The following is a 14,240-nucleotide window of genomic DNA, read 5'->3' as shown; positions in this document are numbered from 1 at the left end:
GGAAATCCCTTGTCTAAAACTTGCAGATCTGCACTTTTCAAGATAGTTGAGGCGATGCCTGCGAACTTGGAGTACGGAGGTATCCTTAAACAAGTCAAGATGATAAAGAACAATTAGTCGATTTGCTTGAGTTTGGAACCCACCACAAAATTATAGTACCATTAAAAAGAAATCCTTTCGGTAGTTCTTTGCATCCAAAAATTTCAAGCGATCTTCTAAACAAGAAATTTTTAGTAAGAGTTGATTGCGGTCAGCAAAACAAGTTTTGAAAAATGATGTTCAAAATATTGCTTCAAAACAGATTTTTGCAAGATGGCAAGCCCTTTTATCGAGTTTTGATTTTGACATAACTTACATAAAAGGAGAAATGAATTCTATTCTGATTTCTTGACCGTGAATTCTTGCGGGGTCCTAAAACGATTTCTATTATCATGGCTCCAAAGGAGCCCCCAAACCAAGCATAAAATCAAAGGGTTCCTATGCCAAACCTACTTCTTCAAATCAACTAATCAAAATGTCCCCTTCCAAAACAGTAGTTGAAAGTGTTCCCTTCACCCAAGTCGTGGCTAGTCAGTCCACTCAAATAGTTCCTAACACAAGGTCATCTCAACGACTCTCTAGACCAAGCTCCTCCACACAGTGTCCAAACCAGTTTCTTCCCAAAACTTACCCAAGAGTCGATATATCCTCAAACAAGCCCATCAAGACATTTTTGCCCTTGATGACCGAGTTCACTAAAGGCTGCAACACGCTTTGTGGAAGTAGCAAGAAGGGCTTTTTCCAAGGTTGGGATTTCTATTCCCCAAATAGTTCAAAAAGTCAAGAATTCTATGAGTTCATCCTAGTTGATACGGATTCTATACGTATCAAACAAAATTCGACAAAATTGATCCTAGTCAGTTACCCATACTTGATAACCATTTTACAAATTATCGAGTTCAAAAGATTGGGGTACACATCCCCTCTCTACAAAGAGGTTCTCTCAAAACTACCGCCCAGGGAATACCACTATTTTGACTACATGGATGCTTGGCACCATGCTTTCTGTTTCAAAATAGCAAGAACCAACATTCTGGTTCTTTTGTTTCGACTTCAAGTTCTCGGCCCAATTCCAAATTGGTTCCCTCGTTGGTGGGCCGCCTTTGGGCCAATTAGTGACATTTTGCCGGATCAAGTGTTCGATGCTTTAAGCATTTATTGCCGACACGAACAAATTCTGAACAACCGGATCTCGAGGTTCTTCATCCATTGCCGTCGGCTTGGATCGTTTATTGGGAGTATGCAATTGGACAATCCGAAGGCCCCGATTGCTCTACCCCTTTTCTACAAAGAAACTTGAGTCAAGTGGTGGGACAAGTGTGATGCGAGAAGGTGTACCCCTGAGGCCCTTACTCAATCCCTCACAAAAGCCAAAACTCAAGCGGCCCTCATGAAGGATCGGACAAATCCGATGTGATGACGCCTCAAGCTAAAAGCCAAACAAGCGAGATCGAGGCCCGGTGCCCTGATCTTGAAGAAGAAAAAGAAGAAACCGAGTTCAAGTGTTGGGTCCATTGACCCCCACCTCCATGAAGGTCAATATGCCCAAGATCCAAATGATGGGTGGACCTCATCATAACATTCTCTTCAACAAGGTCCACCGGAAGGTCAGTAAGCCAAACATCAAAAAGAGTGGGCCTTTAAGCCCATGGGTTAGTCTCCAAACCACGATATTGGAGAATCGTCGGCCATGACGACATCATAAAAATGGCTCGACCAAATGACACGTGGTGTATCAAAAGTCGTGTCCCGTCACTATCTCTGGTCCTAGATAGTCAAGCCACCACTGGGCCCATTCAAATACGGTGAACCATCTAAACCAAACCAATGAGGAAAACAGTGTTTCGACACGTGGAATGCCTCGGTGCGGTTTTGAAGCTTTTCAAAGATTCCAAGTTCTACCAACAAAGTGGTGAATAGTAAAATTGACTTTTTCTTGTAGCACTACGGACCAAAGCGCTTTCGGCGCCTCTGCCTCCAAAGTCAAGACTGCGGGCCCACGCCCACATGCTTCTACGCTCTACCAAAGATGCCTTCAAGATAAGGTTTGCTTTCGGTGGAAAAGTAAAGCGATCAAAGCCTCAAAGCTCTATAAGACCCCTCTTCTTCTCCATAGAGAAGGAGGAGAATCTCTGAAGAGGAAAAAGAAAGCACGCGACACTCTTTAGCTCGCTCTTCAAAGTTCTTACACCAAGTTACTTCAAGTATTTTTAATTTTATTTCTTCAAGTGTAACTCCAAGTTTATTTCATCAAGTGTTCTTCAATTGTAACTAAGTTTCATCAAGTGTTCGTCAAGTCTAGCGCAAGTTTAAGCCTTTATCTCGAGCTTCAAGTTTCCTTCAAGTAAACCGTAAGTGAATAGTTATCTTCAAGCTTTCTTCAAGAGTCCTGTATATCAAGAGTGTAATTCAATTTCTCCAAGTAATATAAAATTCAAGATTTTATCTTTTATCTTCAAATATTGGCGGCTCGGCCCGCCTTCAAGCACAATGAGACTACTGCAAAACAGTAGACCGCCGAGGTTACCCCTCCGAGTGCCACGACCAGGCCCAAATTAAGGGCATGCAAGACTTGCTAAGCACACACAAGTTTTATTTCATTGACCTCTTTCAAGTTTTCACTTGCATATTTATTTCATTACTTGCATATTTTATTTGGTATCCTGAGAAACCTACTGGTATCATATATATATATATATATATATATATATATACATCTTGTAAGAACCATAGATTCGAAAAATCCAAAATTCCCGATAGGGTGGTTTGACTCTTGAAGCCTGAACCGGATCTCGCCGATGAACCTAAAGCAAGAACCCAAATTCCTCCTAAGAGGGTAAACGGGTCAATAGGAGCCACCACCTAGAAAAGGATCTAGGACCCATAAATGTTCCCACTGGGGGAAAGACCAATGACTCAATGGATACAGGCTGAGGTCCACCCAAATCATTGGGTAAGTGTCAAATTACGAACTAGGAAGGTGTTAGGCACCCAGTCCGCCCGGCCCAGAGCCGGTCATCCTTCTTTTGACCATTTGCTTGGACAAATCTTGTTTGCAATCCTAAAACTAATCATTCTAAATCTAAGTCATCCTAAAACTAGGTGCCTAAGACTAGGTATCTATGTACAGATTCACAACCTAAACCAAATTCCTAAATTACCCCAAGCTAGGGTATAATATCAATGCACAGTATAGGGGTAATTCTTTAAACTAAGCTAATTACACTAAAACATATTGAGAATACACTAAGCATGGAACATGGAACATGGAACTGGAACACAGGGCATGGAGCACGTATAAAACAAAGGCATCTAGTTATAACACAAATTCAATAAGCATGTATGGATGACAATTCCACAACATTCCTGGGCTAGATGACGGGCTAGCCCAACTCCCGTCCTAGAGATCGTGCATCTACGTCCCAAGGGATCCCCAAATCAAACGTATTTCAACTCGGGCCACTGGTGGGCACTCTCACTCCTCACACACTCTAAATCCATGGTTGGTCGATGGGCCAATGCTTGGACGCCCACGACCCAATCGATTCCTAAACATGGTCTCAAATGATCCGAATTGGGGTGGGGGACCAACATGAGAACCATGCCGAAAGACCGAAATATAAAATCCTGATACAAGTCATAGTCTCATTGTTTTTTAGGCGTGATGTCGAGATCACGAGAAACCCTTTATTCTACCCAAAACCCTTTTTTGAAAATCATTTGGAAACCCAACAGCCCCGATTCGAGGTTGAATGAATTGGGGAAGAATAATTTTTTAATCCTAAATTATAAACTAAACGCACTCATAGGCCTAAACAATGGGCCCAAATTCTCCACTCAAACCAAACTTGTTGAAGGGTCAAAACCCAAACCGGAGCCGGCATCAAATGGACCCAAACCATTATGGGCCACCCACCGATCCACATGGAATATACCCTTGAGTGGTGCATGCCCATTTACAATGGGCCGAACCAGATCCGATGTTAACTATTTTAAGATTTGAACTTCGAAAGGGACCTAGGAAGTCCGAATCATATTAACAAAATTACTTGGTCAGAAAACTTTTCAATTTTAAAGTCTAAAATCCATTGAAAAACATAAAGATAAATTGGTCCAGCCTATGGGCCCAAGTCCAACAAAACCCAAATCAGAAACATAAAGAACTAAAATCATGTAACAAATTCAAATGCAAAAGCCCATTGAATCATGGACCCATGTCCTGCATTGTCTACCTGCCTCAATACAGTTACTCGGGTTCAAGGTCTGGGTTGGACCGATTTTATCCTCTAATCCTTGATCCAAGTAGTAAAGAAATGTTGACAGAATTTTAAAGTCCTTTTACACCCATGGATTCATACTGTTTCGGTTATACCAAAACACACAAAGAAATTCAGAAACCAAAGGGAGATGGTCCAACATCAAATATTGCAAAACACGGAATCAAAGCATTCAGATTAAATATAAGATGGGCAGAATAATAGAGGGAAAGGAGGCATGGCAACATCTTACATTTTAATCAAACAGGAATCACAACTTGCATTTGACATTGAATAGACAAAATAACACTATAACAGAGAGATTGGGGCAAGATAGCACAGCAAACAATAACATTTTATGGATTCAGGAATGGGCAAAAACAAAGAAAATGAAGCAGGGAAATGAGGCAGATTACACATGTGAATCAAACTAAAACAGAACAAATAAAATGAGGATGAGAAATATACATGAGGGTCTTCTTGAAGCTCCACGATGCAATCGGCAGTGGGTTTTGGGAGCAAAAGATAAGACAACTTATTACAGATTGGGGATCTAAAGAAGGGAAGGGGTTTGATTACAATCCAACATGAACAAAATAAAAATCCAAACAGAAATGAAAATGAGAGTTCAAGTAATGCTAGTAGGATCACTTGAACTACAGCAACCCTCCACGAACTTGATTGGTGCTGCACCTCCTCGTTACCGCTCCACCACCACTGCCGTTCTCACAAATTTGAGAATAAATTGTAGAGGAAAAAGAGCGGTTAGAGAAATGAATGGATTGAGAAAGAAGGGACAGAAATAGGTTTTGGTTATAGGTTTAACGTACGGGTTTTAGGAAGTGGGAGGGTTGAGGTGATGTTGTAATTCTGGTTAATGGAGGAGATAAAATAAAAATGAAGAAATGGGTTTCAGAGATGGGATTTTGTAATAGAAATGGGAGATGAAATGGAAATGGATGGGTTACAGGAATGGTGATGAGTTTCAATCGAGTGGGCAAATAATCATCTTCACATTACCCTATCTCTCTGTATCTCTTTCATATACGAAACAGAACAGCTACTTATTTCTCTGTTTGTATCTCTTTCATACGCCAAGAACTAGGTTTAGTTCAAATTCATTTGTTGAAACCATTTTGTTCCCACCAAAGGTACCGTTTTCTTTGTTTTCAAATAGTGATGGTGGAGAAAGTCTTGATTTTGTTTCATTATTCTTCTGTTCCTTGTAACCCGTTAGTTACCATGGACCAAAGACTGGAGTGTGCTCCTGTTTAATAGAAGTTGTTAGTCTTTTCTCCCATCCTTCTATTGCCGGAATTTCAGTGATCGGAATTTCAGTGATCGGAATTTCAGTGATCGGAGAGAGAAGTTGGAGCTTTAGATTTCACATGGGGATGAAGCTAACATAGAGGAGCTTCAGATTTCACATGGGGATGAAGCTAACATAGAAGAGCTCCAGATTTCACATGGACAGATTCTATTGAATAGAGATTGAGCTTCATCGCATCGCCTGCAATTCCTCCAACGGTCTTCTTTGCCAACGGTCAGGTGTACAGGGATTGATTTCTAAGGCTAAAGATGATATAAGGATATAACTGTAAATTCCACTTTGTAATTTTTCATTAAACTCACTGAACTCGTTCGGCTTCGGATTGCTTACTTTGTAAACCCCATGGGCCGGGACCTATCTAGTTTATTTTATTTTATTATTATTATTTATTATCATTTCTGTTTATTTTTCATAACAAATTCTTCATTGTTTCCTACTGAAAACACCTTTGATTGGTTCAAAACCTGAGGTATTTTTCATGGATTCAACTTTATGTTTGGCCCTAGCTAAAGATTTGGTCCAGTAAAATGGTTAAGAAGCTTCAGAGTAACCGTGCCTACCCATGATTTCTTTCAACCTTTCTTGTTTGACAATGTGTTTGTGATAGTTGCGTATGTTTCATGTGTAATCATGGTCTTTATGCAAATTGAGGTTGCATGAGAACATTATCGTTGATGGGGGAAAAAATCCCTCTAATTTGAGATAGTTTAACGACATTATAAGTGTTCCTTGTGTTTTTTGATGCCATATGTTGAATGTTTGGTTTTGAATTGTTGCTTTTTATCCAATTTGCTTGGCGGATCCACTCATTCTTAGAACAACCTTCACAGTTCATACCTCCTAAATTTGCCCGCTCTGTATGCTCCACGGTTGGTCAAAAAACTTATCTGGAAGACTCAATGGGACAACGTTGGAGCGTCAGATTATCGTCTATCAATGGCTCCTTGGCTTTTCTACAAGGGTGGGATAAATTTGCATCGGATCATTTTCTGAAAATTGGACATATTTTAGTATTCACGTACATTTTTGGATCACATTTCGTGGTTCAAATATATGATGAAAGTGGCTGTGAGAAATTAAATTCATCTCAGAAAACGAATGGTGGTGGTGGAAGAAAGGCTAATCCTAAGCTTTCCTCCAACTCCAATCAGTTGCCCTCAGATTGCAGATACTCTGTTCCTACGGAGGAACCTTCTTTCACGATTGACAGAAGTTCTATGAATGAGCAGGATTCAAATTCAACATTTCCTTCTGCATCTAATATTGGAATAATTGATAGTGCTGTCAAAGATGCTCAGAAGACACAGATGACTGCTAAAAAAGTTTCTCTTTGTGATAGTAACCAAGAAAGGCCCAAATCTCAGCCGACAGTAGACTGTGCGGAAGTTCCATACTACATAATTGATAGAGATTATATAACTGAACAGGGAGAAACCAGGACCTCCCATTTTAACCTGTCAAAATTTGAAATGTTCAGAGACCAATCTGGGGCTGATCGAATGGTGGAAGTATCAGTGGCCGTTGAGAAAAAAAATTCTCCCCATCGTGACGGCAACTCAGAAAGGCTTCAAGATAAAGATACTGTTGCTGTTGAGAGAGCATCTGGACAAGCTTCTTTCGATGTATCTGACTTGGAAATGACTAAGAAGGACTGTTGTGCTGATGATGTAGACAAAGTGCCACCAAATATCAAACAGGAGTCCTGTTGCCATCATACCTCTTTGCAATCTCAAATTTCGTCTTCAGAGCAGCCTGGTGAAAAAGATAAGGAGAACCCTGATAGGTCCAATATTGTCTTTGCACTTCTTGCAAGACAGAACTCCATTTATTTGAGTTAGTATATATGCCTGAAGTCTGTTCTGCAGCTTTTCTACTTCTATCACCATTGTTGTGGTTATTTTCACTATCATTGCTTTAACTGATTCCTATGTGGTGAGTTGTTGGATTTGTAGGAAGACGTAAAACCAAATGTCGGGGTGCTTTGGTAAAATCCAAAATGGAAGGAATTTCCCTTGTTGGAAGCAGTGGAAGTGTTCCACAGAATATGACTAAAATGTCTGGGTGTTTTGGTGCTCCAGTTGTCTTGGAAGGGGAAAAAGGTCAATCTCTTTATTAAATATTTTATTCAAGGCTTCTTAATAGAGATGCTGTTAAATTGATGCATTCGTGCTTTGGTTTTTACTTTTTATGGAAATTACTTGATATACCTAAACAAGGATTCCTCCATCTCATTTGGGAGCTATTGATGAGCAGAGAAAGGGCTGAAGGTAGTTAAGAAAGAACATAAAGAAGCTAGGGCTGTCAATGGGTCAGATTCAAGCCGGGTTGCACTTGATTTAAGCCGAACCTGTGAGAGAGCTTGCGGATCTGATTCATTCCAATAATTCGACGGCCAATGCTAGTGACCCAAACTCGAATCCAATAAGGAGTCAGATATCCAATCCGATTGTGTATAACATTTATAATTAGTATCTTATTTTTCTTTGAAAAATTTAAATGTATTATATCAAAAAGAAAAATGATTGTAAGGTAAGGTTGCTCCATTGTGACCAAGTGGTCATGGGTTCGAGTCAGGAAACAGCCTCTCTGCAAAAGCAGGGGTAAGGCTGCGTACATTATGACCCTCCTCAGACCTTGCAGTGGCGGGAGGCTCCTGCACTGGGTACGCCCAATGATTGTAAGGTGTGCACAACCTAGCTTAGGACCGACCCCCCCCCCCCCTCCTTTAATTATTTCCTATATAATCCATATAATCCTATATAATCTTTAATATATAAAATCTTAATTGGATTGGGTCATTACCACAATAAATCAATGTATATCCAGATAGATCTATTATTTATTGGATCACTGCTTAACGGATCGGACCTTAATGGCAAGCCCTTATCAGATTCGTATCAAAATCAGATCCATTGACATCCCTAAAAGAAGCCAATTTTTTTGTTGTTGTTGTTATTATTATTACTATTAAATTTTTGTAAATTCTGTCTTTCAAATGGATCTGCTGCTTGTTTGAAGATTTATTTTGCCGTGTTATTTTTATTTGATTTATCTAATCCGTGCAGCTCTGGCTTCAATTTTAACTTCATGCTATATTAGTGTGTTTGACAGGGAAGAAGTCCAAGATGATTAAAGAAGAGTTTGAGGAGAAGGTTAATCTTAGTTCGAAAGAAAATAAAAAAGCTTACAAATCCGTGAAAATAGAACCAATGGATTCAGATGATCTCTCAGCACCCAATTTGATAAGTTTTTGCTATTCAGTAACAGCAGTTACAGAGTCTTGGCTTGTATGTATTTCGTTTCAACTGTTAAGTTTGCCTCGTGTGTGTGTGTGTGTTTTTTTTATATATTTCGTTTTAAAAGGTAAATCTGTTTGTAACCAAACTGCTTACAACAGACTCTTGTAACCTCTTTTTGTTGCCCTTGGCCACATCACTCACAACCTCATTTAGTGAGGTCATTTTCTTGCCCTTCTCCCCTCTCTTTGTTTCAGATTGCTTCTCCTCTCTACCATACCACATCTTGCACAGGCATGTCCTTGAATAATTAGGCAGCAGAGGCGACAAAACATAGTAGGAGAGTGGATGGGGACAGGGTTGGGGCTTGGAGATGGGCAGAGCCCCTGTTTTGGGGGCTGTCATTGCAATCTCCTGGAAATGGGGAGAGTGGGGAGAATACGGAGAAGAAAGATGGTATATGTTGGCAATTTTCTTATAGGTGTTTTGATATTTTTCCTCTCCCCTGTTATGTTTTAGTTCCTATCTTACTAGGGAGGGATTTTTTTGGTAGTTCTGTAGTTACGACGTACTATTATACTCGATCCCTAATTCCCCTCCCCCCCCCTTCCCCAAAAAAAATAAAAAATGCTAGCTGTATAAGGAAAAAAAACTAGCTTTATAAGAAGTTATGTTAAATGTTACAATGCATGCTTGCATATACAATCAAGTGGCAGAAGTAACTAGTGACTAAAGAAAATTGTGAACCCTGTATGATTGGAGCATATGCCCTTTTGAGGTGAGGTTGATCTTCTTGAGTCCTCTTATCACATGCATGTTGTGCCATTAGAGCTAGTGATAATCAGATGATACAATCTTAATGATGGTGAAGGTGCCAGCCAGCGTAGCTGATAAGGACCTAGGCCTTTTGTCCCCAGGTCATGGGATAAAATGCTACCTTCATATGAGTTGTTAGGTTTTGGGGTTTAAGGGTGGGTTTTTCCTCGTAATCTCATGTCAGTTGTAGCACCACCACCACCCCCCCCCCCCCCAAAGAAAAAAAAAAGTCTGAAACGGGGCCTATGATCCTGCCCTAGATCTCGAGTAAATTCAGTCCTAAACATGGATTATTCCAATCTGACTGCTAGATCTGGCCGTCGGACTTTTAATCATTATGTGTGTTGTTTGATTTTGAAGTGAAACCCATACTGAGATTTGATCAATGAGTCTTGAGTGCCTTTCAGTCCTAAAGTCTCACAGTTGTTATATATTAAATTGTTGGTTATTCTATTCTTGTATGCATTGCCACCTTTGGACTCTTTACATGGTAGGATCTCAACTCTCCATGGATTCCAGGTCCAATCCAGTCCTAAATGTTACATGTTGTAATTTATTTCCTTTTTATTTGCTTTGTGTTTGTTAACAATCTGATCTTTATTTCCTTGTTATTTATTGTTCCTTTACTCAGAAATGAGAATAAATATGTTAGTGGGAAGACCAGTGTAACCGGGTGCATGTAGTGCCTGACCCCTTCCAAACCCGGAAACCTGACTCTTAAGCATCTCTTGGGTTGTATCGGTGCCAATTGGAGTCAATTTTGTTTGGGCCCTGGACCCTAATGCTAGGTGGCACTCACTTTTTCAAAAAGAGGAGCCCTTTCCTCATAGTAGGGAGGGTCATTGTTCTCACACTGCCTGAAATTAATAATAAACACTACTATGGATAGATTCAAAGTAAATTTGGTTGTTTCGGACTTTGGGTGATGAATGAGCTCTTCATGCATTGGCCAAAGCCATCCTTATATTTTTTTTGCTCATTTGTTTTTATTTATTTTGAATAAGTAGGAATAGGGGCTCTAATTGTTCATTTGAATATGCACTCAAGATGATAAAAGAGTTTAAAAGCCAGTGAATTACTCTTCTTATAAAAAAAATGAATTGAGATATGTGAGAATATTTTTAAGATTTGCATGCCTGTTTTCCATCCCTGCCCTATTTCTTTGAACACATGCATGTGGTTCTAGTATGCATTTAATGGGTTTGATATTGGTGACCAAGAAAAGAGGGGCGGGGTTTGACCTAGGATGTTATTTCTTCTGATTTGTTTATTCCCCCTTCTATTGAAATTTTAATATTTTTTGGGTGGGTGGGGATTCTATTCTGTTAGATGATGATGCTCAGTCTTGCATGTTCAGAAACAAATGGTTACTAGTCCAGGTAGAATTCAGATTGGATGGTTGAAGCTATTTGATTGAACCGATTTTGCATTCTTAAGATCTCTTATCTGGGACCTATTGATTGGTGGGTCCTAACTCCTAACCATTTGCGTGCATTGTTAACAAATACTGCGGACACTGCTAATTTTTGCAACATTCAACATGCATGCAGGAGTTGCCAACAGTCTCAGTTTCACGGGATGTGAAGTCAAAAAAAGAAAGGAAGATAGTGCTTCTTCGTGATCCAGCCAGGAGAGTGTGGCCAGTCCTCTATCAAGAAAGATCCGGGTTCAGAGGCTTAACCAGTGGGTGGGAAGCTTTTGCCAAGGCAAACAACATTCAACCAGGAGATGTATGCATGTTTGGAGTTGAAAGTCAATCAGAAGGCCTGCTTCGGGTTACTATTGTTAGGAAGTAAGATAAATTCCAAAGCCCACCTCTTTCTCCCCATCCCCCCCCCCCTTCCCCCCTTCCCCAAGCCTTACAATTCCTGTTCTTCCAAATGCCAAATAAATTTGTTTTGCAAGTTTGGGTTGCAAAAACTTCTGCACTTCGGCACACTTCCAATGTTAACCATTGGTGTAGAACCCTGTTAGATGGAAAGAGTGCATCACTATATCTAACCCATTAGATGTAATGAGTACATCCAAGTGTTTATGATCCATTGACAGTGTCTTTTAAAAGTTTTGGCTTCTGCACACATGCAGGAGCTTGCTAAAATTGGATCCTATTGTGCTTATCACCTAAGTCAACTAAACCCCCCTCCCCACCCCTAAAAAAATAAAAATCCTTGGTTAACAAGGCCTGTTTACCCCTGTTATGCCCAAACTTTGCCGATCCTGGCCAAATTTGGCAAGTCGTATCAGGATTGGCAGTGGGCGACTGGCTCTACGACTCAGAGGCCTAAATCCTTGATCTAGTGAATTGGCAGTATGTGGCTATGATTTGTGATTTTTAATAGATTTATACATTCTCCTCTAATGCTTGCCGTTATTCTCTTCGTCTTTCTGTTCAGAAGTTGAGATATTGCAGCTTATGAAGTCCTACATCTACAAGGTATGAGAATCTCTTATTCCCAAATACCTGTAGGAGCCTTAGATGCTATTTGGTTATTATCATAAACTAAAAACCCCAAATTGCAATCAATGTGCACCTTGAGAACCCAAACAAGCAGTCTCAAACAGCTGTTGGTGGGGACCGTGGGGTTGTATCAGATGGTTATCCCTGCTAGGATTGTGGGAGATTGTTGTGGAGTCGAATGCTGCAATGATGATGAAGTGGTAGGTGCTTCGTCTTGGACAACCTTTGTTTTCATTTGGATAATGTTGCTTTCTATACATTCAGTAATTTAAAAATCAAGTGGCTGGTGGCTGTTCCAGCTAAAATGAATGGTTTTAGTAGAGGGGATGGAAAGAGACTATTAAGTATGGTCAGTAGAACTATTAGAAGAAAAACTTCCATATGATATGTAGGTAAGAACTTCATACTTCTACAGTTTATTTTGGTAAATGAAATGCATCTTTTATATTGTATATAAATGCTGAAGGAAAGTATATACAAAGTGATTTACTGGAACTAATTACAACATTTGGACTCTGGTATTTGGTTACTAATTACCCCATTATCATTCCAAGTGGCACAATTATGTATGCAGACCAGGTAAGTTCCATGGTTTGTGGAGCCCAGGGGCCATATTCGGCCACATGGCGGGTCTGGTGGGGCCTAAATTATTGTCGTCTATGTGTCTCAACCCCTACTTATGTGTTAGGTTTGATACCAATCTGACTTTGTCGAGTATTAATAAAGGAGAATGGTTAAGGGAATTGCTAGTTGGATGCTCCTTCAGAGTGTTTCCTGACTCAAGATAGCCACTGGATCTACAGTTGAACCCACATCGATACAACGTTGGATGCTTATTGGGCGCGCGTCTCATTGGAGAGAATCAGGACTCTACATGAGTGGGTCTCATTGATTTTTTTTTGTGACAAAAAACTGAATTATACTAACAAAAATTGGCTAGGGAGAAATTCCTGCTGAGGGAAAGTCATATTTACAAGAAAGAAGGGGGGGGGGGGGGGGTGGGGGAAGCCCCTCTTACAACCAAATGGGCTTCTCTACTGGAAGAGTTGGAATAAAACCAAAAACAACGGAAACAAAGTCAAAAGAAAGTATCAAGATATCTTCAACTATAGCCAAGCAAGCCCAATCTAAGGAAGAAGGTTGACGGTTTGCTCAGATAACCCTCATACCTTTAGAAATTTTACAAATTACTAACATTATGGCCGTCTATCTTAAAGGGTTCAAATGGGACTGATTGTGCAACTTATCACATGAATAGATGATGTGGGTGAGATGACCAGGGTTTTAGGAATCGGTATCAGCTAGCCAGATACGAATCCAGATCATTCCGTTTCGGTCTGGTTCCCAACAGAATTACCCGTCTTTTATTTTAAAAGTAGTTTTTGGCAAAAGTTTTTATGACATTAAATATCAGCAAATGAACATAAATTCCCATATGAAATGCGCACAGAATCTCTCGTGCACGAATCCGTTTCCCCCTCATCCCCCCCCCTCTCCCTTTTTTAAAACATTTTACCCTTCATTCATATGAGGTGTCGGTACCGACATTGGTCTCGGCCAATATCGATTTATATACCAATATGGATTGGTAGTATCAGGGCGATTTGGATTGTTTTGCCCCTCAAAATACTGATGTCTTGGTTGTTGGACCATTTTATCTATACCGGATGGATTAATTCTTAGCCAATCTCGTATAGGTGGATCAGTACAGACTAAATTTGATAAAATTATTAAAAAATGCAAATTTTAAATAAACCCAAGAGCAAATCCGGCCGTATTGGCAAAGACTAATACGGTTTAGGGGCACTGTTCTCTGTGCCGCAGCACAGTGTGCTCCCAGGCACATGGGGGTGGGTGCAATGACCGCCCTGCCCCCTGCCCAGGCTGCCCATGTGCCTGGGTGCAGGCTGTGCTGCAACAGAGAGAACATTCTCCCTATGGTTTAATACCGATTATCGATTCCTAAATCCCTGATACCGATACTACAGCTATGGGATCGGTCCGGTATCGGTACGGCCAGGCGGGTGATCAAGTAATCCATGAACTTTGAGCAAATGGTCTATAAAATAGCATTTAGACGCTCTACCGTAAAACTCTAGTTGGGA

General features: G+C 40.3%; 1 protein-coding gene across 2 annotated transcripts; it reads left to right on the top strand.

Moving 5' to 3' along the window:
* Positions 1-7,613: 7,613 nt before the first annotated feature.
* Positions 7,614-12,504, top strand: LOC122670579 (B3 domain-containing protein Os02g0598200-like). Of its 2 annotated transcripts, none has more exons than XM_043867521.1 (4): positions 7,614-7,724; positions 8,737-8,912; positions 11,228-11,469; positions 12,079-12,504. In XM_043867521.1, the coding sequence occupies exons 1-4, from the start codon at positions 7,622-7,624 to the stop codon at positions 12,092-12,094; spliced, it is 537 nt and encodes a 178-aa protein (XP_043723456.1). In that variant the 5' UTR covers positions 7,614-7,621; the 3' UTR covers positions 12,095-12,504. The 2 variants fall into 2 exon arrangements, with proteins under 2 accessions (XP_043723456.1, XP_043723455.1); XM_043867520.1 differs by having other exon boundaries at positions 8,725-8,912; positions 12,071-12,502.
* Positions 12,505-14,240: the final 1,736 nt, after the last annotated feature.

This window comes from Telopea speciosissima, chromosome 8 (assembly GCF_018873765.1).
Source record: "Telopea speciosissima isolate NSW1024214 ecotype Mountain lineage chromosome 8, Tspe_v1, whole genome shotgun sequence".
Taxonomy (NCBI): domain Eukaryota; kingdom Viridiplantae; phylum Streptophyta; class Magnoliopsida; order Proteales; family Proteaceae; genus Telopea; species Telopea speciosissima.
This window is presented reverse-complemented; position numbering and strand designations above follow the sequence as displayed.

Coding starts and splice junctions, on each gene's coding strand:
- LOC122670579 (XM_043867520.1), top strand. CDS start 7,622: ATGGAAGGAATTTCCCTTGTTGGAAGCAGTGGAAGTGTTCCACAGAAT. Junction 7,725..8,724: donor TGTCTTGGAAGGGGAAAAAG/GTCAATCTCTTT, acceptor ATGCTATATTAG/TGTGTTTGACAGGGAAGAAG. Junction 8,913..11,227: donor CAGTTACAGAGTCTTGGCTT/GTATGTATTTCG, acceptor ACATGCATGCAG/GAGTTGCCAACAGTCTCAGT.